A 27,850-nucleotide genomic window follows, 5' to 3' on the forward strand; every position below is an offset into this window, starting at 1 on the left:
CACCAGCCCCTGGTCCTTCCTTGTCACTCATTTCCTCCCTGGCCTCTTTCTTCTGTCTCTTGAGCCCTGCTGAGCCTCCTAGTACCTTTTTCACTGCCTCTCTCACAACATCCGACCCTTTCCACTGCCTCTCACTCTCGCTCTAGTACTCCAGGTCACTCACACCCTCACTCATACCTTTCCCAGGCCACCTTTTATACCCCAACTCATACTCACCCAATTACCAAGTTCTTACTGTCTGCCCCATGTCCCTGCTCAGTCTGAGTCCCCACTTTCTGCATCTACAGGTCCCTGCTCTGCTCCCCCACTCTCTCTCAGATTGCCTGCCCTTCTGAATCCACAGTCCCTTCAATTCCCCCTAGTCACCAAGACCCTCTGTTCTCCCCACCCCTCCCTAGTCCCCACTCTTTCCCTGCTCTCCCACCCCATTTTTCCCCTTTCACCCCAGTTCCTATTCTTTTCTTGCACTCCCAACCCCCAGACCCCATTCTTCCCTTCGCCCAGTTTCCATTCTTCTCTGCTCTCACTCCTTAGTCTCCATTATTTCTCTAATCTCCCACCCCAGCCCCCATTTTCCCCTGTTCTCCTAACCCCCGACCCCCATTCTTCCCTTGCTCTTGTTTTCACCTGCTCTCCCCCTAACACCCAAGTGACAGTCCCCATTCTTCCCCTGTTCTGCCCCCATGGTCTATTTTATAACATGCATGCATGTATGTTATAAAATTCCCACATTCCTGGGCATGAGCTGAACATGTGCACACGTGCGCTTTGAAAGTCTAAAGGAATATTTTTAGCAAAACTCACATAAAAAAAAGTCACAGAATAAAGTACTGCTTGCGAGAAAGTAGCATGTATTGACTATTTCAGAATCTGTAAAACATAATGTCTAGAGGTTCCATAAATGAAAGAAAGAGAGCAGACATCTTGAAGATTAGGTTTACCCTTGTATACAGCAGAATAATAGTAATAATTAGTGAGGTGAGACTAATAATTCTCTAAGAAGCCTTTCAAAGATAAGATGGAAATCATTTGTATGACCTTATTTTGAATTCTTATCTCATCTGAGTGTGAATAAGACTGAATGAGCTGAAACAAAAATCATGTGGAACTTTCTCCTTTACCTGTCACCACCTCGAACTAGAAAGAAATGGTCTAATATTTATCATGATAACATCTAAGCAAAGCATGTAGCATTACTGGAAAGAGTCCTATTTACATTTCCAGGATTCTAACCAGCCTTTAGTAGTGCATTTTGTAATTTTTGTTGATGCCGTTACTTCAGCATACAAGAGAATGCAACTTGTCTTACAAAATTCATATTTTGGGGCATGGCAAAGCAGTCATAATCAGAGATCCCAGATCTCTTTCTGTGCCTTTATGGCTTCATTACCAATGGAAGTATTATATTCCTTATGTTCTTCCTGGCTGGAATTTTGATTGGCACTAAATTAAATCATTACAAATATACTGGGCAGGGATCTATCTCAAGCATAAGCACAAGTTGATCATTAAGAAAGATAACATTGTATACATGAACTATCATTCAAGAAACATTTTATATATTTAAAAAAATCTGATGCTGGCTTATCAGGTCAGCACATGACATATGAGAGTTTATACGTAAATGATTAACCTTGGAAAATGATAGATCCTTCTAGATAAACAGAACCAACAAATTAGTATGACTAGAAAAATTCCTTGAAGTTGAAATAGGACTCCAGCATTATCTGAGAAAAGCATTGTTCTGAACATGTGGCTTGAATAATTCTTGCGAATAAACAGTGCTTAATGCTTACCAGTGGTCCAAGTTTGCCTTCAGGGCCTTGAATACCAGGGTTTCCAGTAAGACCCTAAAATAATAATACAACTTAGAATATAAAGCAAGGCACAAAAGGAACAACAATTTTTATAGACATATTACATTTCACTTGTCTGGATCAAACTACATTTCTCTGTAATAAACCCTGTTAATCGAGGATCTTTGAATTCTAATTGATTGTCTTATAAATGAGTAGAAGTCGGGGATCTTAATTATTGGCTGTGAGCACCTTCACTGCATGCAAATCTATCTTTATAGTCACACAGTTTGAACCTACTTTTTACTCTTTACAATCCCTCATATCCACACTTGTAGAAAAGGAAAAGGAAAATGAAAATATTGCATTGGTTAAAACAATTGCCAGTAAAAATCACCAAACTTGCATCTTACAACTTTCAACAATTATCTTGAAAATTAATTTGCTCTCTTTTTATTACTCTTCATGTTTTTTGTTTTGGCATTGGCACTGGCGGTCAGCTTTTGTCAGGTTTGGTGCATTTGAATGGCAAATTCATACTTGCATGTACCCTCTATTTATAACTTCCATTTTAGAAAATGAATGATTCATATTGAACAATGCTGTCTGAAGTAAAGATGTGAGAATCTCTTTAAATGAGTTTCGTCACCCAGTTTTGACAAACCCATTAAAAATCTACAAACTAAGGGGGTCATTTTCGTAGCATCTGAGACCTTAGAAAATCCAGGCCATAGTGACATAAAACATACATTTGTATGATAAATGTAATCAGAGAAATCTTCATTAACAAGACTGACAGAATCTGCTGTCTGTTAAATTAACAGATATGAGGTGTAGAGCCTTTTCTTTTTTTCACCCCAGTTTTATGGAACTCCGTTCTCTTAAAGTCATTTCTGGAGATCAATTTGGCATTCAGAAAAAGTATAACATGGCTATTTGAGGTTTTTGGTTAGACTCTGGGATAGGAGTTATTGTTTGTTATGGGTGAGGGTATATTCATTGTTTTTCAATGAATATGATGTTTTATTGATTGATTTTATGAATTATGTTTTGTATATTTGGATTTTATTGTAACCTATTTTGTGCTGACTGATGGAAAAAAGGAAAATCAAAATTAAATAAAAAATAATAAATAAATCTATTAGGATCTGGCACAAATAGCATGTAGCCTACTGGTGCCTTGTTTTTTTTATGGAGCTGCAGCTGTCAGAGATGGAGTATCTGCCTGTCCCCTCTGGAAAGGAGCTTGAGAACAGCAGTTTCCGGTAAAACTACATTTTAAATTAAAACTTTCCTTGACAATACTTTTATAGATACATCTGCTAATTAAATCATTTTTCAGAGCATTGTTAGTAACATTTTCACTACCTTCTTGGAACTATTTTCCCATTTACTATTAAAACTCTTAGGAATGGACAAACATAGTGTAGTTTTCAAACCAAACAATTTGTCCTACAGCTTATTAAAAATGTCTTAATTTCGATAAAACACCATAGAATGAATATGTGTAGAGATCTGGGCACTTTTCAGGACCCGAAGGTTCCTATCTACCCAAGGTGTGTGTCCACATCTTCCTGAGCACTCCTATCACCTTGTGTCATTCATTGCTTCAGTAATTCCTATAGTCACCCATTGATTTCTGTCTAGTGTTCTGCCTCCAGCTAAGTGGTCTTTATCTTCAGAATGGGAATCAGATGCCTGGAAAAAAGGTCTCAAAAGCACACAGCTAAAGCACAGACATTTCATGTTCACTAAACTGTGTTTGTAATGCATTCCAGTAGCATTCCAAACAGATTTATCTAAATCTGTTTATAGCTAATAAAATGAATTTCAAATTCATTTGCGAGAAATGAAAACTCCACTTTGAGGCTGATGTACTAAAGTGCAAGATGGTATTGCAAAAGTGGGCTCCACATGGAGAAATGTATAAAATGCCCACAAACCTGCAAAAACACCAATAGTTTTGCATGCGAAGTCCACGTTTGCGAAGTGACTTCACAAAAGTCTTGCTAAGAACAGTAACCCTTTGGGTGTAGTCTGCTGCATGCAAATGTTTCTCTAAATTCAACATTAATGAGCTGCTGCACCACTGGGTGCGCAGTGTTAAAGGGGCTGCATGGCCCAGTGCAAGTTCCCTCACCCACGCAGTCCAAATCAATTATGCTCCAGGGGGAAGTGGCAACCTCCCACCTATCCCAGCGCAGCACATAAATATGGAAAGGAAAAGAGGTCTTTGGCGAGCTCCATCCTTTGTAATCTCCCGCCCCTTTGCACAAAAATGGGCGAAAGCCCCATAGTGAGTCTTCATGCCATGCCAATGCTCTCCGTTGCATGAAAGAAGAAAGGAGTGCATGGCGTGAGATAGCGCCATTTTTCAAGATGGAGCTGGTGTGGCAGGAGCAAGTGGGATTCACTCCTTCTTCCAGAAAACCCCCCCCAACTATCCAGTAAGTTTTGGGGAGATCAGAGAATGGCAAAAGGACAAACTGTATGTCTTTGGCCCATTTTTTGTACAAGGGGGCAGGGCTTACAGGGGACTGAGCTTACCAAGGGCCTTTTTTTCATTACTTTTACGGGTATGCTGGGATGGGGAGGAAGCTATCCCTTCCCCACAGACTACCAGGGATTTAGTCCACAGGGGTGCAGGGGACTTGAACCAGGCCATGCAGCTTTTGTTCAGGCCTGCCCAGAGACTGGGTTGTCACCATTGTGTGTTGCCACCAGCAAAGAACATATAAAAAGATTTCTCACAAAAGTTTGCCACGAATGCAAATAAGCTCCAAGCTCATTTGCATCCTTAGAAAACTTTCAGAGAAACAGGCCACTAACTCACAGATTAGTACCAACCCACAGGTTAGTACATCGGCTTCTTTGTGTGTAAAAACCTTATGTTGGACTGGTGTAAAGCGATCACCATAGTATCCCTTACTATTGACTTCCGTATCTCCACAGACACTGGTAGATGGAAACACGGGAAGCAGGAGTGTAGTAATGTGTCTGACGCCCCCCAGTGGGAGTTGTCTTGCTGAACTAAGTGGTTTAACAAAACTCATGGGTTCCGTTGAGCTCAAGTCAATTCTTTCCTCTCTGTCTCCTTTCCTGAGAGCGTGGCCGGTAGACCCAAAGGTGAGTTTCCAGACCTTTCGGATCGGTGAGAATAGTCTTGGAGTTCATAAGTGAAATTCTGAGATATTCCAAGGAGTCAGAGAAGAGGGCTCAAGGAAGAGGAGAGTCGATCCCACGCTCCTTGAATGTCAGGTGGTTTTCTTCAGTGTTTTGGAGGAAAGGTTTTTTCTTTGTGGGGAGTCAGAGGGAAGACTACCTTGCAGGGGCAAAGGTCCTGCGGAGGTGCTGCTTAAAGAAAAGCATCAGCACAGAGTTTCTAAAGTGTATCAGGAGGAGTTCCAGTTTCCTACTGGGAAGGTGGCTGTATCCAGTATGCAAGTATCATTTAGGACGTGCCCAGGGAGGGTCCCTTGTGAAGAGTACCTATTGCCACAAGGGGTGCAGATTTCCCAGTGTCTGTATCTGGGATTTCCTTCTGGAACTCTATTTTCTTTATTGATGTGCTCTATTCAAAAAAGTGTACCCCCTGTGACTTTACTGTAAGAAGCTGAAAAACCTCTAAAGGAAGTCTAAGGACCTTGAAAGACTTTACCTTTTCCCCCTCTTGGGGGAAGCATGTGGCAAAATGTGGCACCAGCACTCCCCAGTGAGCCATCAAGCCCTGTTAGCCAGTGGGACAGGATACACACTAATAAAAAAAGAGGTCCACTGCATCCTAATCTTCAGCATAAATAAAGAACCCCTTTGCCATGCTCCCTGTAAACTGTCTTCTTTCATAAAGATGCAGCACAAATCCCAATGCTATACATTAGTGGCTTATGACACTACTAAATCTGTAGCATTAGGACAATATACAAAGTAAGGCTAGGTATTGCCAAGATGATGGCTGAGTCAACCAGCACAGAGGAGGCAGATCAAAAGATGCACAGTATCCAAATCTAACACACTGTTTTCACTGCATCCATCTTCAGTACTGCAATTTGGATTCCCTGTTTAAATCCTGTCTTGTATTTTACTTACCCTTGCACCCGGAAGGCCAGGCTCACCAAGACGCCCAGGATCTCCAAGACCTCCCTTAGGCCCAGAGTTACCACCTGGACCACGCTCCCCTTGAGCTCCCTATGGAGCATGAAATAGAGTAAGTAAGAAGAAAAATAAAGGAGAAGTGACACATCCTCATTGTGCTGCATAATTTCCTATATGAATAGTATTTCTACAGTCCCTGGAAATTAGATGTTCTCTGCTGTGTGTATTAATGGTACCTAGCTGGTATACATACCTCTTATTTTCTGCTTCACTTGCTAAACACATTTGCACCACTGTATTTATTTTCAGCATAGCTAGCAATCAATTTATTGTGACATGACTACCTCATTATATGTATTTGTATTATAGCCAAGTACTATATAATGTTATGTCATTTGGGTGAAGCTGATAATATATCATAAGAATGTTGATGATATTGTTGTAAGTTAATATTTTCTATTTATTTTGCTAAAGTATGTGTACTGTATTCGCAAGGAACATTGCTGACTATAAAGAAGCTATACAAGTGATATGGTAAGCAAATCCTTTATTACATTACCTTTGGCCCAGGCAAGCCGTCTGAACCAGGAAAACCTCGGTTACCAGGTGCACCCTAACATAAAAATGAAAAATAAATACTTTCTCACAGTGATGGGCATGCTGGATTTTAAAAAGATGGGACAATACCAAATAGTTTGGTTTTCAAGGACTGTCTTCCCAAACTGGCAGTGGTTCAAAAACAATTTGCAACATTTTCTTTTAGCAAATTTCTAAATTGCACAAACCCTGGTACAGCTTAGAACAATTCAGACAAAGTGTGAAAGGTGACCTGATGTTCTCTAAACCAAGATAGATGGTTGCAAATGAACCAGCCTCAGGTGCAAGATCCAGTCTCCGATCAGGACATTAACAAATTTGCAACCAGTTAAGTAAGGCAGGTAGGGCGCTTTTTGCACTTGGTCAAAAAAGTTATATGCCATAAGAGAGGAAAGAGTTTTATACCAACTTAGAAATTGAAAGAAAATTAGGATTTTTGCCATTTACTTGAAAAATGAATTTTCATTCCATGTGACATCATCCACTTAGAGTCATAGTATGCATTTGTTTCATTAGAGACAATGGGACAGTATTGATATTGGAATTCAAGGCAATATAGAAAAAAACATGGAAGGCCTTAACAGCGAGAAAGGGAAGGCAAGATCTGCACTATTACAGTGGGTAGGGTAGATAAGCAGTCTAGGAAAACTTGGCACTTTTTAATCTGCCATCAATCTGTAGGTTTCTAGGACAAAACTAATGCTTAATTGTGGCAATAAAAATATGTATTTCCCAGAAATGTTATGCCACACAAATAAAAACAGGGTTTCCATGCTCAAACCTATCCAAAACATTTTTGCAAGCATTCTAGACTCTATCCCTTGTGTTATTAGGTAAATATAAATCCAAGATATTAATTTAGCACCTCAAGAAATACACACACTTTATCTCCAGAGGAGGGTCATGTGAAGATATCTCCTATGTAAGTGATATCTTATGGCTATGAATTATCATCAAGGTGCTTTTATGCCATGGTGGCATATTTTGTCTAAAATTATGCGCAAAGAAGTTATTAAAAACCTTTCAGAGATTGTTAACGAATACATTCTCTTGTTTCAGCTGCATATATATATAAGGAAGCAATATGACAACTGATATTCTACATGTTTGTACTTTTGCATACTTTATTTTCCAGGTAAAAACAAGTTCTAGAGAAAAGTTCTATTGTTTCCAAATTAAGAATCCCTTTGCAACACAGCCTCAATAATACAGCAAGAAAATATTCTGCTAGATGCTAAACCGGCTTGATGTGACATTTTCACGAATGCCGGTATAGAAAAAATCTAGGAAAAAAAAAAATCTAAATAAATAAATAATAATTATATAGACTATGGGACCTATGTACTTAGCAACATTAAAATAATCTGTTAACTTGTGTTAATGGCTGATTTTTACAAGGATGTTATCTGCAGATTTAACATCCAATAAAAAAGGGAGCAAAAACTTTACTACAAAGATTAAAGGATGATTTGTGGAAGATAACGCTAGTATGTTACCAGTGGTTGGTAGACAACCACTGGTAACATACCAGGGTTGTCTACCAACATAATACAAGCCCTAATAGTGGCTGCAATCTCCCCTTCCTTCACTCCTCACCCTGATTAAAGAATAAGGCCCATGCCAAGCCAAAGATTCCCAGCTCCCTCCTTGCCAAATCCCTCCCTCCCTCCCCGAGCTGAAGTTTTCATACCCCCAAGTCAACATGAAGGTATCCCCTCAACTGTCACCAACTTAAGCCAAGATCAAGACTCTTCCCACTGTGGTCCAAGGTACCTGCCATCCCTCCAAGTCAAGATCAGGGACCTTGGCCCCCTCCCTCTGCCTAACCAGGTGACCCCTTGCCCACACCATTCAAAATTTGCTGACAAGCATTGGATGCAGAAAACAGTAAAACCTCATCCAGTCCTTCTAAATCTAACATGTAAAATAGTGCTGGACAACCTCATGCAGAAGACCACATGAGATCTTTTATATGTCAGAGTTGGAGGGATAAGAGGGACTCTTTCTCCGGCTCTCATTGTCACCCTTCAAATAAGTATGCAGAGGGTTATCTGATTGGGAGGAGGAAGAGGGACACAGGTGGAGTCTTGATCTTGATTTGAATGGGTAAGAGTATCCTTGGGCCATAGGGTGAGGGAAGGAGCCTTAATTGTAACTTGTAGGGGGATACATTGGAGCTTGAGGGGAGGTCTTGATAGAGACTCAGGGGATAGAGGATCATTACTGTTAACTTGGAAGTGGGGGAGAAGATCACAGCTCACATCAGGCCTTGCATAGCAGACAGAGTTTAATGATACAACTTAACTAAACCTCCTGAGATCTAGTTAAACTATAGCATTAGCTCTAACTCATTTTAATACTAAAAAGCAGCTTTGCATGCATTTGCATGTGCCATGGTTCATTAACATTTGTGATATTCCATATTAATGTTAAAGCAGTAATGCGCTAAAGTGCATTAAATAATGCAAGTGTTAATGAGTGTTTTATCATGATAAAATGCAGTAAAACTTACATTAGTATAAAAGCATCCTGGGCCCGATTTTAAAAGCGAATTTAGTACCAGATAGCTGGATAAGTAGGATTTATCTGGCTAAGTGGTGGCTGCTGAATATCCAGCTATGTTTAGTGGCAGCTACTTAACCAGATGAGTCATTTATCTAGCTAAGTAGATAACCGGACAGTCAATGGGTGAGAAATGGGTGAATCAGGGCAGTGCTGCTTATCCAGTTATATTCAGCAGCATAGCCGTGCAGCAGAATATCCCTTCTATGTTATCTGAATAAGTAATATCCAGATAACCAGATATCTTTGAAAACTGGGCCCCCTATATATAATTTCAGTCTCTGTGGAGGTAATGTGTAAAGCTATTTACATACATAAAACTGGATTTTATGTGCATAAATTGCTATATTAAAATAGCCTGGGGCTCTATGCATGTAAAAGCATACACATAATTCTGTTACACAGAAACATGACAGCAGAAAAAAATGTATCTAATCTGCCCATTAGCTTTACAATTCCTATCACTCCCTCAGAGGTCCAATGTATTTATCCCATGCTTTCTTGAATTCAGATACTATTTTTTTCTCCACCAGTTTAACTAGAAGACTCTTCCATGCATCCATCACCCTCTCTGTTAAGAAATATTTTTTAAGATTACTCCTGAGTCTACCCCCTTTCACCCTCATCCCACGACCCCTTAATCCTTTCCGCTGAAAAAGGCTCACCCCCTGTGCTTGGAAACCTTGTAGATATTTAAATGTCTGAATTTCTCCCCTATCTCACCTTTCCTCTAGTCTAGGGTATACATCAGGGGTGGCCAACTCTGGTCCTCGAGAGCCACAAACAGGCCAGGTTTATAGGATATCCACAATGAATATGCATGAGATAGATTTGCATAAAATAGAGACAGTGCATGCAAATTTCTCTCATTCATGTTCATTGTGGATATCCTGAAAACCAGGCCTGTTTGTGACTCTTGTAGTCTGGAGTTGGCCACCCCTAATATACATGTTTAGATCTTGAAGTCTGTCCCCATATGCTTTAGAACAAAGATCATGGATTGTTTTAATAGCCACAATCTGGACTAACTCCAACTGGTTTATATCCTTTTAAAAGTGCGGTCTCTAGAACTGCACATAATATTCCAAATAAAGTCTTTCCAGTGACCTATACAGGGGCAATAATCACCTCCTTTTTTCTGCTGACCAATCCTCTCTCTATGTTACATGTGTATGTTTACACTAGGGATGTGCTTCGTTTTTTTCTGATGGGTCGGGCTATGGGTCAGGCGACCCTTCCAACGGGTCTTTTTTTTTTTTTCTCGGCAATTTTTGCCAAAAAAAAAAAACCCCAACCCTTCAGATTTAGTTAATTACAACCTTCCCAAAACTTACCTAAAGTCCCTGGTGGTCCAGCAGGGGTCCCAGGAGCGATCTCCCACTCTCGGGCCGTCAGCTGCCAGTAAACTAAATGGCGCCAGTGGCCCTTTGCCCTTACCATGTGACAGGGGCTACCGGTGCCATTGGTCGGCCCCTGTCACATGGAAGGAGCAATGGATGGCCCATGCCATTTTCTAAGATGGCACCAGCCGTCCATTGCTCCTACCATGTGACAGGGGCTGACCAATTGCACCGGTAACCCCTGACACATGGTAAGGGCAAAGGGCCACCGGCACCATTTTGTTTACTGGCAGCCGACGGCCCGAGAATGGGAGATCACTCCTGGGACCCCTGCTGGACCACCAGGGACTTTAGGCAAGTTTTGGGGGGTTGGAGGGTTGTAATTAACTAAATTTGAAGGGTTGGGTGGGTTTGGGTTGCTTTTTTTTTTTTAATAAATGTGCCCCTCCCCCCCATGCTAACCCGAACAACGAATTTTCCCCGAAGTTCAAGGAAAATCCATCTCGGGATTTGGGACCTCCGACCCATGCCGAATTGGACTATTTCTTTGAAATTTTCCAATTCAGCAAAAATGATTGCACATTTCTGGTTTACACCAACTGCAGAGAGGCGTTCCAGCAAGTGGAGTTGGGAATGGAGATGGAACTTACATTGATACTTTTTGATTTTTAAAAGTATGCACATAAATTATCCCACATAAATTACACCCCCCAAAGAGCAGGAGTGACTTTATGCAAAGTAATGTGTGCACATGATTGCCCAATTACTTAAATATTTTCAAAGCAAACTTATGCACATACTGTAAATTTGTTTTGAAAATACTCAGCAAAATCTGTATTTCTAATGTTCTTGCAGACTTTATTCCTAAGCAGGCTGTTTGAAAAGTATCCTCCATATGGCTATCTCTGAGATTTCTTACTCGTTCTCCAACTGAACCTTGTGGGCCTACAGATCCAGGATCACCACGGGGTCCTCTTTTTCCTTCTTCACCAATAGGGCCAGTTATTCCCTGAGGACCATGAGGACCCTATACAATGTAAAATATACATATGCTTAGTATTAGCATTGAAACATTTCCACACATCTGAATATCTTCCTGTCAAAGCACACAACTTCAATTCATCAAAAGCTAGTGTGATTACTATCACTTATTTATAATTAGCTCACAAATGTCAATAAAGAGATACAAAGGGTCATACAAGCGAGTTATGCCACTGCCAAGTGAGCTGATGGACATTTCCAGAGCTTTCTGGCAAAGACGTGAAAACCTTTTCTGCTCATGAGCAAAATTTATCAAGCACCAACAATTCCACATCTGCCTCAGTTCAAATCAGTCAAGCTATGAAGGAAGAGAAGAAAACTCTTCTTCAAGAAAATGTGAGATTTGTATGAACAATTGTTCTTCTGTCTTCAGAGAACATCTGTGAAAATAAAGCAACTTCACTTCACTTTCTCTACAGACAAGAAGATAATTAATCACACAAACAGGACTCCCTAGCTAAGGGATACCTTCAACAAAAAAAGAGTAGATATTTTGCCAATAGGGAGGAAGACCATCCAAAATCATGAAAATGGGACTGTGGTACCATACGTAGTCAGTGGCTGGTCAGAAAACAGATTAAGGCTGTTCATGCTGAGGGTTGTTTCAATAATGAAGGCAGATGACCTTCGGCAAAGGAGGCATAGATCTCATGTTTCAAGGCCCTCATTTGACTGATTAAGGCAGAAATTGAGGATGCATGCAAAGCATCATACCATTGAAAAAAAAATTTTGCAGAATGTGGATGAGTCACTAATGCCAGGGGCTCACCAACTCTGTGGACTGAATGATCATCATCAACAGTGGCCTTCCAGATCAAGCACTTGATGTCACAGGAAGCTAGGGGCTAAAAAGAGGACATTTATCGCCTAGGTTACAACCCTACTGGTGACCAATAACACAGCTGGAATCTTCAAGGATGGCTTCAAATTAAGCCAGTCTCCAATGAATCTGTCAATTAAAGGCTATAAATAAATGGGTTTACCTTCTACAAAATAGAGTTAACTGCTAACCGCAGTGAGATGAACCCAAACTAAGTTAATTTTGTGATCAGATTCTAAGGAATGTAGAAGAAATTCAAGCAGTTTATCTTTGGCACAGGAGAAGAGATCTTAGGCCTTCTCTTCATATTAGAGGGCAAACCTCCTCCAGTTGAAGCTAAATAACTTACTGGTATATTCCTTCCTAGAAGCCAGAAGTACAAGAGATACCTTGTCAGAGAAATCAAGGGATCGAATGGCAAACATTGAGCCATGAGTTCTAGAGACTGGATGCTGGCATGAAGTAGCAAGCTTTGGTTGTGCATGGTTAGAAAATCTCAAATTGGTTTCCATACGGATAATTCCAAGAGTCACGAAAAAAAATCTAACAGCCAAAAAGAAGCTATAAAGATCATAGTTCTCTGGTCACTTTTACGTTTTATTAAGGTTTTTGCTACAAAGGGTATCAGAGAATATGCATACCAGAGACCTGCTCTCCACTAAAGAGAGAATCCCTCTGCTGCTCATCTGCCTTCTGATCTCCTGAAGCAGAACACTGGCACCTACCTGTTCAAGACTGTCAGAAACAGATACATCTTTGTTAGACCCCCACATGAGGATGTTGCTTGCTATGCTCTGTCCCTGGTATAGGCTCCAGCTTTGTGAGTGCTGTGAGTACTTGAGCATCCTCAGTATCACTTCTTCATTTTCTTACACCCATAACAATTCAGCAGGGAGGCAAGATTGAAGAGGTGACCCAGGAGGCATACCTGATATCAGGGGTGCTTATGTACCCGCACTATCTATTTAATTTCTATGCCACCTTTCCACAATAGCTCCAGGTAACAAACAATGTAGAAAACTAAAATACAGAGATGGAGCTGCATTTATGGGTTCAGGGGCCACTCCTGGGTTCCAGGTGATGACTGAATCTGTCTGCTAGGATGTTGCGCTTTCCAGCCAGCTACATGGCAGGAAAAAAAAGAAAGAGAGATAGTTCAAGTTCTACAACATGAAAAACTCTCAACAATAGAGGAATGATCCTGTTGAGACTGCTGAAAATCAGTGATATAAAATCAAAGGTATTAATTTTTGAAGACAGAAAGATCCACTGAAAAGGAAATCACTGCAGCCTGCTATCACTGAACAAATAACAAGCTGAAGGCATAAGCAATATGTCGTGCTGAGGAGATGGCAACAAAAACAATGAGACTTTAAAATATCCAAAATGCCTATTTAGTAAAACCAAGGAGTTAGAAAACAAAAGAATCTGTCAAAAAGTGTAAAAACAAATCTTTGAAGAGGCAAAACACCTGGCAAAGGCAACTGGACCCTAAATGGCAGCAGCAGAAGGTCTGTGAGATGTCATCCTCCTCTGTGGTGCAAAAATACAGAACTACAAAATTACTGCAGGTGCTCAGAAGTTTTAAAGGAAAGCTCTCTAACAGCCCTCCGAGTTGGCACACGTGATCCAATCGTGTGGCTCAATGCATCTGCTGGTCATCAGAAAATTCAGTCCCCATACGTATGTAATCATTGGCATCCCTGCCAACAATGGTGCCAAATGATGACAAATCATGATGGTGGTTTCTGTGAGAAACCAAATGGAAACCTCCAACTCATTTAATGAACAACTTTCAGATGATAAAGACTGAGATGAACTGGTGAACTAAATGTGAAAGGCTCTGTAACCTTGTGGCAATTCCTTAGAGCCATCCAGTCACTGAATGACAACCCACTGCAGCTCCAGTGAGTGACTTCATACGGCATTAACAAAATGCATGCATTGCAGTCAGGCAAATTTTAGAGGGAAATTTCAAAGCTTTTCCAATGGGTAAACAGTTGTTTATCTATAGGAAAAAGCATGCTGAACATTGTCCCTGCCCCCCTTCAGTACCCACTCTGAATGGCACAGGTAACTTTTACCCACATTCAAAAAAAGGTGGAGTCTGGAAAGAGGGAGGCTGGGAGAAATTAAGTCTGCCTGTGCTTTCATTTTGAAAGTCCTATGAGGACTTTCCATGATTACATTTTACCTTTTTGAAAACAGGTAGATTGCATCAACTGTCTCCCCACGGGCCATATTTGCAAAGTGAAACCCCACGTGGGATTTCTCTTTGAAAATGTGCTTGCGATCCTTCATGTAATTTAAACATTGTCCCCTTATTCTCACAACTCGCACCTGTGAGGAACAGCTGTAATTTCTGAGTAGAAAAGTCAAAGCATGAGTGACTTATTGAAATACTCCCCTCAAACAATTTGAAACAAAGACATTCAATCTTTACACTATATTACATTTGTATTTAATGAACTGTGGTAAACTTACAGGTTCTCCTTTTGGGCCTGCTTCCCCCTTAAAGCCATGAACGCCAGGATCTCCCTTAAAAGCAAACATTTTTTACAATAGTCAGTTCAAACCATTCAGTTAATGCCCAGTATTTATGATGTCAGCAAAGCTGGATCTTCCATTTTGTCACTTGGCAATTCAAAGACTGTATTTTATTCTCACAATTATATTTTTTTAACAGTATAAACAGTAACCCTATATATAAAATGCTGTCGTTTTCTCATGCAGCGGGGCCAACTATGACACGTGTATTACCAGAATCTACAGCTTTTTCCGCTCTGTTCAATGTGTGTGAGTTGCAGTATTCCCCTAGGGTATGGTACAAATGGAATATTACAGTAATACAGAGTAAGTATAATATTTGAGAATTTATTCTCTGGAATGCTCTTACAAGGCCCTTAGGTATCAGCAGAGAGACATCATCAAAAGTAAATTACCAATCACCATACAATAAACCTGATATGTAATGACAAAATCTGATAATTGCCTCTTCCTCTCGAATACAAAGTAAAGATCAAGTCTATGTGGAAGGACAGAACTGGCTTAATGCCTGCAGTTCTGGTCTATTTTAAAGTCAATAATGTGTTTATGTTTCAAGAGAAGCACAGAAAATGGGATCATTTGAAACTTATTTTCTCTACATATGTTGGAACTGCTTTTTACAGTTCCATTACTATGTAACTTGGTAGCCCCTTCCCTTGAGATAGGACTGGTTATAGAAGACCTATCAAAACAATTAAGCAATTGAAAATCATTATCTTTATATATTAGCTATTTACTGTTGGACACACCAGTCATAACACTGAGTATATTTCAGAAACTATAATAAAATTAAGAATAAGCAAGCCTGGAGTAAGCAAGATTTTGATTTGGCTGTACACACAATTGGAAGCATTATAAATGCATATCAAAAAATAAAGGAAATATATTTGTAAAGTTGTTTCAAATAATAAAAATTCAGAGATGAATGCATTCTTACTCAAAAAGAAAATAACATTCTATAATTCTTACAATACCTATTTCCTAATCTTCATCTCTCTTTCCTATTTTACTTTCTTAGCCCATAGCTTTTAATTCTATTGCAACAAATATTGTCTTCTATTGCACTTAATGAGCACTAATTTGGGTAGCATGACTTGCCACCGGTTCGGATGCAGGGCAAAGCACATCACTAACACAGCCTTGTATCTTTTAGTCAGATACTATGTTTGTTGCGCATCCCGGCCGCGTCTGCTCCGCGGCCAGTCCTGCTCACCTTTCTCTCCCATCCATGAGCTCCGGCCTCTCGTCCTCCGCAGCCGCAGCCAGTTCACGGCGTTCCCGGCTCCCCCGTTCACAGTCTCCCGTCCAGGCCTCTCGGCGGGACTCAGCGTCCTTCATGGTGTCGGCCCCGCCCCTAGGCGCTTGCGTGCAGACCGCCCGGCCTCTTAAAGGGCCAAGGGCGGATCCCAGCTCTGCAGCGCACCCTGATTGACAGCAGGATTTATGGAAGTAGTCAGACACCACTTCCTTGCCTTGGCAATCGGGTCGTACACACCGATGTTCTCTAGTTTGCCTGTTCCAGTGTCTCCTGTTCCAGCGTCTCCCCATTCCTGATAGTACCCTTCGGACTGATCTCATGGTACTGACCTTTGCTTGCTCTTGACCTCATCTGACTGCTGCCTGGAACCGAACTCTGCCTGTTCACTGACCTCGTCTGACTGCTGCCAGGAACCGACCTCTGCCTGTCCACTGACCTTGTCTGACCGCTGCCTGGAACTTGACCTTTGCCTGACCTGACTACTCTTGAATTGATTACAGGTACTGATCCCTGCTCCGGCTGACCATTCTAGACTGTTACTCTGGACTTGATCCTCACTATCCACTCGCACACTCTCTTCTGGCCTCCTGCGACCTCTGGACATTCTTGTTTGGACATCGACCACGCACCCTTGTTTGTGGTGGGCATTCCCCTGCACTTCCTCTCTAGGAGAACCTGAAAGACCCACCTAAGACCAGGCGGCCCGATAACCAATGGCTCAACTTGAGGGAACCCCAGGTTGCTATTGGCAAAGCTCCAGCTAGCCTCCGTCTCCTCCTGTGCTCCGCCTCCTGGTGGCAGGCGCTCTCTGGGTCCGACCGGAGGGCCATACAAATCCTGCACCAGGCCAAGGATCCACTTCCAGTGCAACAGGTTGCCAAGGCCATGGACTCGGCGGAGTCTCCCGCCTTGCAGGCCATCCCTGTCCGAGAACAACAGCGAACCATGGAAGCATTAGCTTCATCTGTGGAGACTACAGTCTCAACTAGAGAATTCTGTTATGGCCAACTCAGAGGGTTTTGCTCAAACCCTGCCCCCATGGGCATCATTGGCCCTCCTGTCTCCACCCCGTTTCAATGGGGATCCGTGCCTCTCCTGAGGCTTCATCAACCAATGTTTTATGCAATTAGCACTACAGCCTACGCTGTTCCCAAGTGAGACCACCAAGATCACCTTCATCCTCTCACGTTTTGAAGGGAAAGCCCTGGCATGGGCTTCCCCATTTTGGGAGTGCTCTGATGATATCCTCTGTCACCTCTCCCACTTCATTTCCGTTTTCAAGTGGACCTTCGAGTACTCTGGTCGACAGGCGGTTGCGGGTCACCAGCTTCTTCACCTTCGTCAAGGCTCACATTTGCTCACCGAATTCAGGGTGGAATTTAGAACATTATCCACAGAACTGGGGTGGCAAGAGGACCGACTACTGGCAATCTATCTAGAGGGCCTATCTCCTGCCCTCAAGGATGAGCTGGCTGCTCGTGAGATTCCCACATCTCTTGAAGACCTGATTTCCCTGGTTGTCAAGATTGACCATCGCCTACGACAGCAACACCAAGAGGTAAAGGTCCTCCGGCCTGCTGCCTCACGCCCAGTTCATGCTACGAGCCCCCTAGTTGAAGGCCTTACCGGCACCTCCTCCATCACCAGAGGAACTGATGCAGATCAATCGTAGGCGCTTGTCTCCTGAAGAGCGCCTTCGACGTCAGAAACAAGGCCTTTGGCCTTTGTGGTGGTTCCGGACACCTTCGGCAAGCCTGTCCTGTACGTCCAGGAAACTGCAACACCTGAGCATGGCGGGGGTCCCGAACTTGGGCACTACTATTACTGACCCCATTTATTACTCCCTGTGTCCCACTTTAGGGATTCACGCTCCTTTGTCACTACCGCACTCGTTGACACTAGGGCACAAGGCAATTCTATTCTGGACGACATCCTCACACTGCTCCAGATCCCACTTCAACCTCTGGAAGTACCTCTCTGCATTGCATCAATCCAGGTAGAGCACCTCCCTGGACGCATTACTCATCACACCGTGGCCTTCCGCCTCACCATGGGAACCCTCCATGAAGAGGAAATTTCACTGTACGTCTTGAAGCGTTCCAAGCATCCAGTAATCCTAGGACTTCCTTGGCTCCAGGTACACAGACCCCACTTCTATTGGCAATCTCTGCAGTTAATTCAGTGGGGACCCCAGTGCCAGAACCTCTGTCTGCAACAGCTGTCTCCAGCAGTTACTATTCTGAATTCTACAACCCTTACCGGGTTACCTTCTCCATATTCTGACTTCAAAGATGTGTTCTCCAACAAAATGCTGACTTCCTGCCTCCACTCCAAGAATTCAATTGTCCCATTGAGCCCTTACCAGGTACCATGGCTCCCAAGGGCAGAACCTACCCTCTCTCGCTGCCAGAAACCCAAGCAATGTCTCAGTATATTAAACAGAATCTGAATAAAGGATTCATAAGACCCTCTGATTCCCCAGCAAGAGCCAAATTCTTCTTCATGAAGAAGAAATATGGCAGTTTACATCCTTGCATTGACTACCGTGGGCTAAATACCATGACCCGCAAGGATCGTTACCCTCTGCCACTCATTAGCGAACTATTTGATCGCCTACATGGAGCCCAGATCTTTACAAAGTTAGATCTCCGAGGGGCATACAATATTGTATGGATCCAGCCTGAGGATCTCTGGAAGATCGCTTTCAATACAAGGAATGGCCACTACGAGTACGTAGTAATGACTTTTGGACTTTGTAATGCCCCTGCGGTCTTTCAGCATTTGATGAATGAGATCTTCCGGGACCTACTATACTCATTTGTCATGGTATATCTAGACGATATACTGATCTTTTCCAAAGACCTGAAGTCCCACTGCTCACATGTTCAAACAGTCCTCCAATGCCTCAGAGACAATCGTCTCTATGCAAAATTAGAGAAGTGTATCTTCGAACAGACTCATCTTCCTTTTCTGGGCTACATTATCTCCAATCATGGTTTCACCATGGACCCCGAGTTATCCCACAATACCCATGTCACCTCTGCCACTGATGTCTCGCCCTTCTCAGTAGTATTCGCCCGCCAGCCACGCCTGCCTCTACCAGTACCGCTTTCCGTGCCCTTGCCTGCAGCCCAGTCCACGGCACAGACGATTCACAACCTTTGGAATAAGGTCAAGGAAAGACTGTGTCAGGCTGCTGAAAGACCTAAACGTTTCACGGACGCTCATCATTGCACCACACCCCTGTTCCAGCCCAGCCAGAAGGTGTGGCTAAGCACTAAACTCATTAGGCTACATCTTCAGTCACAACGACTGGCTCCTAGATTCATTGGACCATTCCCGATCATCCGATGCATAGGAGCAGTTACATATCAACTACAGCTTCCTGCTTCTATGGGGATTCACAACACGTTTCACGTGTCCATTTTAAAACCACTACTCCTGTCCTGGCCTTCCCGAAAGCCTCCTGCACCTACTCAACATGATGCTGAACCCGACAATACCCTGCAAGTAAAAGAGGTATTAGACGTCCGGCGCCGAAGAGGCCATTGGGAATACCTCCTGTCATGGGAGGGCTTCGGACCGGAGGAGAACTCGTGGGAGCCCTCCCACCACATCTATGACAAGGACCTCCTGTCGGAATTCCATCGGGCTCACCATGAAAAGCCCAGGCCAATAAGGGGGAGGCCTAGAAGGGGGGGGGGGGGGTACTGTTGCGCGTCCCAGCTGCGTCTGCTCCATGGCCGGCCCTGCTCACTTTTCGCTCCTGTCCATGAGCTCCGGCTTCTCCTCCTCCGCAGCCGCAGCCAGTTTGCGGCGTCCCTGGCTCCCCCGCTCACAGTCTTCCGTCCAGGCCTCACGGCGGGGTTCAGCGTCCTCCATGGCATCGGCCCCATCCCTAGGCGCACACGCACAGACCGCCCAGCCTCTTAAAGGGCCAAGGGTGGATCCCACCTCTGCAGCATGCCCTGATTGACAGCAGGATTTAAGGAATTGGTCAGACACCACTTCCTTGCCTTGGCAATCGGGTCGTATACTCCAGTGTTCTCTAGTTTCTCTAGTTTGTGCCTCCTGTTCCAGCGTCTCCTGTTCCAGCGTCTCCTCATTCCTGGTAGTACCCTTCGGACTGATCTCACAGTACTGACCTTTGCTTGCTCTTGACCTTGTCTGACTGCTGCCTGGATCCAACCTCTGCCTGTTCACTGACCACTTCTGACCACTGCCTGGAAACAACCTCTGCCTGTCCACTGACCACATCTGACCACTGCTTGGAACTTGACCTTTGCCCAACTTGACTACTCCCGGATTGACTACAGGTACTGACTCCTGCTTTGGCTGACCATTCTAGACTGTTACTCTGGCCTTGATCCTCGCTATCCACTCATACACTCTCCTCTGGCCTCCTGCGACCTCTGGACATTCTTGCTTGGACATCAACCGTGCGCTTCCTCTCTAGGAGACCCTGTGAGGCCTACCTAAGACCAGGCGGCCCGGGTAACCAAGGGCTCAACCTGAGGGAACCCCAGGTTGCTATTGGTGAAGCTCCAGCTAGCCTCTGTCTCCTCCTGTGCTCTGCCTCATGGTGGCAGGTGCTCTCCGGGTCCGACTGGAGGGCCATACCAATCCTGCACCATGCCAAGGGTCCACCCTCCAGCTCAACAATATTGACTCCAATGACACAGCTTCCATCATGGAGCAAGTGACTCTAGAAGGTTAATCACCAAGAAGAATTCTGTTGGCAGCCACTCTGTTGCAGGCTAGTAGAAGCACCATGAGTGGGTGGCAGTGACATGTAAAGGCCTTTATTGAAAACATGGGATACATTTATCAGGTATCGGACAGGGCTAACAATTTGCTTCAAGATTCAGATGAGAACTTACAAATCAGTTTTTTTTTGCTCGCAGTGTAGGGAACAATGGATGCAAACAAGCAGCTACTCCTGGCCTGGGATGTGCCCATAAGCCAAAGGGTTGACTATAAGTAAGAACTGCAGTGAGCAGAGCTTCCCCCAAAGGGGGGAGTCCTTGTCCCTCAGAAAGCAGAAACTCTTGAGAGTGAGGTACTTCTATGCAATGGATTTGTGGGTGAGGCAGGTGTCATATTTTGCCATTGGGAAGATGCTTTGGTGCAATACCCAGGCACTCAGTGACTGCTGGCATTCAGACAAGCTGTAGGGGATACTTATCTTGAACAAGACAGGGGCCTTTAGTCTTACACAATTTTTATTTTATGTTATGACAATTTATAGCTCACACAATCCTACATACTTGGCAGGTTAAAAATGTACATACATAACAAAACAAGCACTATGCCAACCAATCTACTAAGGTAAACTAGACAACAGACAGAAACTTAACAAATACTCTTTTGTGCTTAAAGGTACACAAAATTACCTTCTACCCAAAGAAAGTCAATTCATTCAGCATTCTTGTTTAAGATAGAAGAACTTCATTTGCTTTCTAAATATTACATGACTTTTAATCGCCTGATGTCATCCAATAGGTTGTTCCACAAGAGTGAACCTGCAATAAATGTTCCTGAGAATTCAGCCTAGGTAATATGGCAGGTTGGATGAGCTGCGTGATGCAGACTGCCTAGCATACACACAGCGGGCAGTTGGGGCGAGAGTTTAAATAGTTTGCTTGGGTACAATTAGGTGTTATTACAATTGGGCAATTAAAACTGTGGCCTTTTCATTCCATTCCTGACTATGTTGATTTCATATAGTATTAAGAAGTGAGCAATGGTGGGAGATCATGGATGAAACCAAATGGTAAGTAGCAAATAATCAAAATCAATTTTAAAAAACTACCACTGTGCAAATTTTCTGAAACTTTAGGGAGATCACAGATGCCAGTTATTTCCTTTATTCACTTTCAACATTCTTTTCTCCATCTCACACAAAGTCTCACCACTCTCTACCCTTTTTTCTTCTTATTTCCATGTTTCCTAGTTCCACCTTCCTTTTTTGCCTCTGTGTTCTGCCCCATCTCTCATTCTTCCCTGCTGAAAATAAAACAGGCCTCTCTTGGGCTACTTTAAAACTGATATTCTCTCATCTTAACTGGTAACATGATTAGTTTTCTTAGTCCTAATTACCACAGTATGGGGCAGATTTTTTAAATTACGCACGGGGGGGTACATTTGTGCGCGCTACCCGGCACGCAGAAATGTATACCTGATTCTATAACATGTGTGTGCTGCCGCACGCATGTTATAAAATCCGGGGTCCGTGCGCTTAAGGGGGTGCACACATTGTACCTTACGCGCGCCGAGCCCTAGGCCGCGCGCGTAAGGTACAATGCCCTAGGCCGTTCCCTCCAAGGCCGCTCCAAAATCGGAGCAGCCTTGGAGGGAACTTTTTTTTTGTTCCCCCCCCCCAGCTTTCCCTCCCTTCCCCTATCTAACCCACCCCCCAGCCCTACCTAAATCCCCCCTACCTTATTTTGTTGAGTTACGCCTGCCTCTGGCAGGTGTAACTTCCGCGCACCGGCTGTCTACCGTCGGGGCACTTGGCCTCGCCCCCGAACCGCCGCCACGCCCTCGGACACACCCCAGTCCGTGGCCCAATTTTACAGGCCCCGGGACATACGCACGTACTGGGGCTTGTGCGCGCCACCGAGCCTATGCAAAATAGCCTCGGCGCGCGCAGGGGGGGGGGGGGTTAAGGGTTACACGCGTAACGTACACGCGTAACCCTTTTAAAATCTGCTCCTATATTTTCTTAATTCTGTTACTTTGAAATAATGCTCTTACCACTGTGCCACGGATGCCAGGAACACCAGTGCTTCCCTGGGGTCCTGGAGATCCAGGTGGGCCTGAAAGGCCATGTGGACCTGCAACACCAGGAGATCCCTAAAAAAAAAATATCTCAGTGTGACGAGAACTTCATAAACACTAAACCATACTTGAGTTGGTAATTAGCAGAAAGAATGAAAAACTAAAGGATAATGGAACATATACTTAGAATAAAAAAAGAAGACGACTAACTAATTGGAAAGATTTTAATGCCGACAGAAGCACTGTTATAGAATATGATATAGTATAAGACACTACTAGCCTTCATAGTAAATATTTAAAAATGAGGCTTGATGAGTTCATGGAAGTAAATGGTATTAATAAATGGTCAATGAGGTTTATTAAGATTCTAATTTAGAAATGTTGATGAAATGGCCTTGTTAACAGTAAAGATATATTCTTATCTGTAGAAAGTAATTATCTCATATTCAGTAAAATTATTCCATTCCTTTAAATCATCATACATAAACATTTGCCCAAATATGCAAAGCTTAAGAAGTTCTAACTCAATGGTTTAATTTAGAATGTAACTAAGAATGACTTACTATTGGACCTTTAGCACCATTTGAAGCATCTGTTCCTGCTGGCCCCTAAGAAGAATACATCAAGATAGTAAGGTTTGAACATCTCCAATGGCTAGCTTTTGAGAAGAACTGTAAGATAAAATATTATATAGACTGCATAGACTTTACAAACATGTAATCAGTAATGAAAAGGATGAAAAATGTTGAATAATTATGATAAAATAGGGTCATGTTTCAGCAAGAGGTGGGAATGCTTTAAAATCTCAAAATTTGGCATTTGCTTGCAGACAGTAGTGAATTATTAACCGTGTTGGATTCTAAATTATTCTTACTTGGTTGTCTCCTCTTTACGAAATCATGGTGAATTGGAAAACTTCAGGCAGCTAGAGTGATTATGGCTAGAAAATGGAACTTGGATAAGATCCCTGGTTTATTCAGTTGACCAGAAAAAGTCTAAAAGATGATGGCACTAGAATTTTATTAAGAAAATAACAATGGGATTGATTTTAAGACCCATGCGTGCGTGTCCATATGCGTGCTGTTCCCGGCACATGCACATGGACACGGCTATTTTATAACACATCTGTGTCAGTGTGCATGTTATGAAATACAATATCTGCACGCCCATGTGCAGCAGATTTTAACTTCTGCTCGCGCGTATACGGGCAGATGGCCTCCTCTGCACACAGGGGGGAAATTTTTTAAGTCCATGCATAGCAACAGGTTTAGGGCTTCCCCAGTTCCATTAAGGACCGAACTGGGAGGGAACTTCCCTATACCCCTACCTAACTTCCTACCCTTTCACCTCTCCTCCCTAACCCTTAACCCCTTCTTACTTTTTTTTTAATTTGATTACTTACTGCTCTTCTGGAGCAGTAGTAATCTCTCTGGGCAGGATCGATGCTAGCGCACGCTTCCCCAGGACAGCGTTGAATGGCACTGTCCCAGCCCGCCCCATGCCCTGCCCCTCCCCACCCATACCACGCCCCTCAGCCCGCCCCTTTCTTTGGGCCCGGCACTTCTGCGTGTAACAGGGGTTACGCGTGTGGCCGGGCCCTTCCAAAAAGGAGTGCAGCGCGCACAAGGCCCGGCCATGTACATAACCCCCATTATTTACACACGTGGCCCTTTGAAATTCACTTGAATGTGTTTCAATTTGGAGTTCATTTGTAATCTGATGGAGGAGGAAGAGTCTGAATCTGATACTAAGCTAACAAAATATTTAGGGGCCAATGTACTAAAGTTAAACCCCATTTTAAATGATTATCACACATTATCAGTACTATTAGCATGTACAAACTGGTTTGCAATGCTTTTAACCTGAAATCTTGTGCTAATGAGATGCAACTTAGGGAAAAATAGCTCCTTACATATCACTTCATAAAAGAAGCTCAGATATACAAGGCTCTGCAAGCCCATGAAGGTAAAAATGTTAAGTTCACCTCAGAAAGTTGTAGTTATGTTCTTGCAATACCATCCTCATGTATGTTTGTGCTTGCATGCACATTCTTTACCATCTGCCTTATTTGCATCTCATTAACACCATCCTTTAATATGCATGAAAAACACACCCCATTTACACATGTTAATGATCAATGTTAGAAGACTTTGGTACACTGGCCTCTAAATAGGTTATATTCTTCTGACTACGTATCAAGGTTGTGGTTGATCTCTACAGCTGGATAGCATATAACCTTTCTTCTTTTCCTGAGGGCACTTTTATATTGACCTTTTAATCAAGTTTAAAAAGTTGAAACTACGCATGTTCAAAACGCTTATGTGATTTATACATAAATTGATGTGAACATGTGTGAAATATTTATGTCCCTTTCTAAGAGAGGAGCTAAGTTAATATCCAGTTTCTATTGGATATGCTATGGTAGTGTATTCAATGCTAAATGATTTTATACTTTTGTAATATGGTGAATACCCTATAAACCTTTTCTTTATTCATCTATTGGCTTTTCTAGTATGGATTATAAGGCTTCAGAATAGGCTATATTCAAATTATATTAAGAAAACATCACTAGGGATTTAAAGAGTAAATTAAACATATTACTATGCACTAATAGGAAATAGAAAAATAGGAACATCAAACGCAATAATGATTTTCTAAATCACATTAAACAAGGCATTTTTTATATCTAAATATTCTTCCTTTCTGTAATTATAGATGTTCAGAGCATTCATGTTGGTAAACTTACTGAAAGGCCTTGTGGTCCAATTAGCCCTTGTGTTCCAGTTTCACCCCTTTGTCCTTGGGGACCTTCAGGTCCACGTGCACCTGTTGGACCAGCTTCACCCTGAAGTTATGCAGGAATAGAGCAAAGCAAAATAAAAGTCTGTAGATAAATAAGAGGTATATAAAGAGCTGACTGAAGAAAGAATCTTTTCATTAGATAGCAAATAGAATCAATTTTCGGCATTTTTTGTGAATTATTTTCATTTATGTTTTGTTTTCAGTTTTAGTCAAGTCAGATTGTTTGCTATGTTTATCCTTGATATAGATTAAACAAGGGTAAAAACGTGATCCTATCAAGCACCACCGGTATTTTCAGCACTGCTACAGATACTTGTTTGGCAATAATCCTCAAACTTGGTCCAGTGATATGCTGCCATTTTCTTATCCAGGGGCTCCGGTCATCTCTTTTCCAATAAGTGTGCCCTTTTTTTAAAATAAATTTTGCAAATGGCTGCAGGGAGCCCCTGAGAACCCCTTCCATCATATCACTGACTAAATCCTTTCACCAAATGTTTTGTGGCTGAAATTTCCAGATACATTTGAGGCTCTGACTGCCCATTTACTGAGTATTTCTAGTTTACACCACTAAGCTGATGAATAATTCCAAATTTGCTTGGTGACAAGATATTGTGCTCTTGAAAGTTAGCAATTTATGAAATATTTTCTTTGAGTAATTCTTCATTTAAAAAATTACTACATGTATATATAAAAAATTCTGGTTTTGTTGATTCTATATTATGACTCGTATTCAGCCTGGCATGCTTATTGTTTAGACGTTTGCACAATTATCTGACTTACATTTGTTTGTGGCCCTACTGTTATAAAGCATACAGGACTCTCCACCAAACTCAATACAAAACAAGACTGACTCAGAAGTGTCCTTACTAGCTTCAAGTCTATTGGTATCTCTGATCACATAGGGAAGCAAACAATGGGTCCCAGTGAAGTAAGGTCTACCCGCTCTTTGCTTGTTCAATGATAACAAAACAGGCAGGCATCCAACCACAAGTTATTTCCTTAACTAATAATAATTGTTTGTAAAAGCTTATTATCAACAACCCCTCCCAAATTTCATCATTAATATATTAGTATCCCTTTTAAAAGAGCGTTCCAGGTCAAGCATTTGTTGATTTAAACAAACAACAAAGAAGTTTGGATATGGTGTAACTTTATTTCCTGTTAATATTCTGGATTTTCTGGAATTTATTGAAAGGAAGGGCAATTTTCAAAGGCATTTCTATGGATAAAAACAGTATTTTATGTGCAGAAATGAGCTTTCTGAAAATTGCTTACCCTGCCAGTCCATGCATAGTTTTACAGTATATGCAGAGAGGGGAGGCATTCCTGGGGCCAAAATCTGGGAGGAATTAACATTTATGTGCACGTTATCTTGTCGGAAAAAGTACCCGCATAAACAGTAGGTAGACGTCTGTGCGCATATTTTTTTCTGATCCAATTTTCAAACAGACCGTTTTCCCTTTGAAAATTGATGTAAAGTCTGAAAGCAAAAAGTACCCACAGATTTTATATTTCTGCACACAGTTTGAAAATTGCCTTCCAGATGAATAAAATTAAGTTTAAATCAAATATTATATTTTAGAGAAATTGGGTTACTAATCACTGAAATTAACTTTCTAGATTTTTTGGAAAATAAAAATTTTGGAAGGATAACTTACTATTCAGTAACTGTGCTTTCAGGTAAAATGGGCAAGAATCAGAATACATTTTCATACTCAAAATTAGAATTCTTAAGGTATATATTCAGACTCAGTCCAGATAGCAAAGCTTTGCCTATATTCATCAAAATGCTATAATTTTTGCATGGATAATGCCCAAGATAAGTAAAAGGGGTGTGGCTCTGATAATTGTAGAATTACCACACACTATGTATAGGTAGTTTATTGTGATGTGTGTTAAAGTTTTTGTGCCCTGTGATACTTGTACTTTGCAAAGTGCCCAGATATGAGAGAGAGAGAGAGAGAGAGACAGACAGACAGACAGACAGACAGACAGACTCTTCATAAGCCTCTCATAGTAGTCAACTGTTTATAACATTATAGGAGCACAAGCTCGCAAGTTGAGGTGAGGTTTTGGGGCCAATTTTACATGCAGAGTGAGACCTACGAACAGCACAGTAGACCTCGGTGAAGATTTGACATCATTTGGAGTGAAGAAATTCAGACTGAGATGAGATTACTTCAATGTTCCCTCGCCCTACCAAATGACGTCAAAT

General features: G+C 42.2%; 1 protein-coding gene across 1 annotated transcript in view; it reads right to left on the bottom strand.

Moving 5' to 3' along the window:
• Window positions 1-27,850, bottom strand: part of COL5A2 (collagen type V alpha 2 chain) — a 333,570-nt gene that overhangs the window by 72,565 nt on the left and 233,155 nt on the right. Inside the window, exons 19-26 of the mRNA XM_029605983.1 lie at window positions 25,580-25,678; window positions 23,397-23,441; window positions 22,810-22,908; window positions 14,733-14,786; window positions 11,307-11,414; window positions 6,448-6,501; window positions 5,883-5,981; window positions 1,797-1,850 (exon numbers count right to left, since the gene is read on the bottom strand). Coding sequence (XP_029461843.1) covers window positions 1,797-1,850; window positions 5,883-5,981; window positions 6,448-6,501; window positions 11,307-11,414; window positions 14,733-14,786; window positions 22,810-22,908; window positions 23,397-23,441; window positions 25,580-25,678 — 612 coding nt within the window. The remainder of the gene's footprint in view (window positions 1-1,796; window positions 1,851-5,882; window positions 5,982-6,447; window positions 6,502-11,306; window positions 11,415-14,732; window positions 14,787-22,809; window positions 22,909-23,396; window positions 23,442-25,579; window positions 25,679-27,850) is intronic.

Source organism: Rhinatrema bivittatum, chromosome 6 (genome assembly GCF_901001135.1).
Source record: "Rhinatrema bivittatum chromosome 6, aRhiBiv1.1, whole genome shotgun sequence".
NCBI lineage: Eukaryota > Metazoa > Chordata > Amphibia > Gymnophiona > Rhinatrematidae > Rhinatrema > Rhinatrema bivittatum.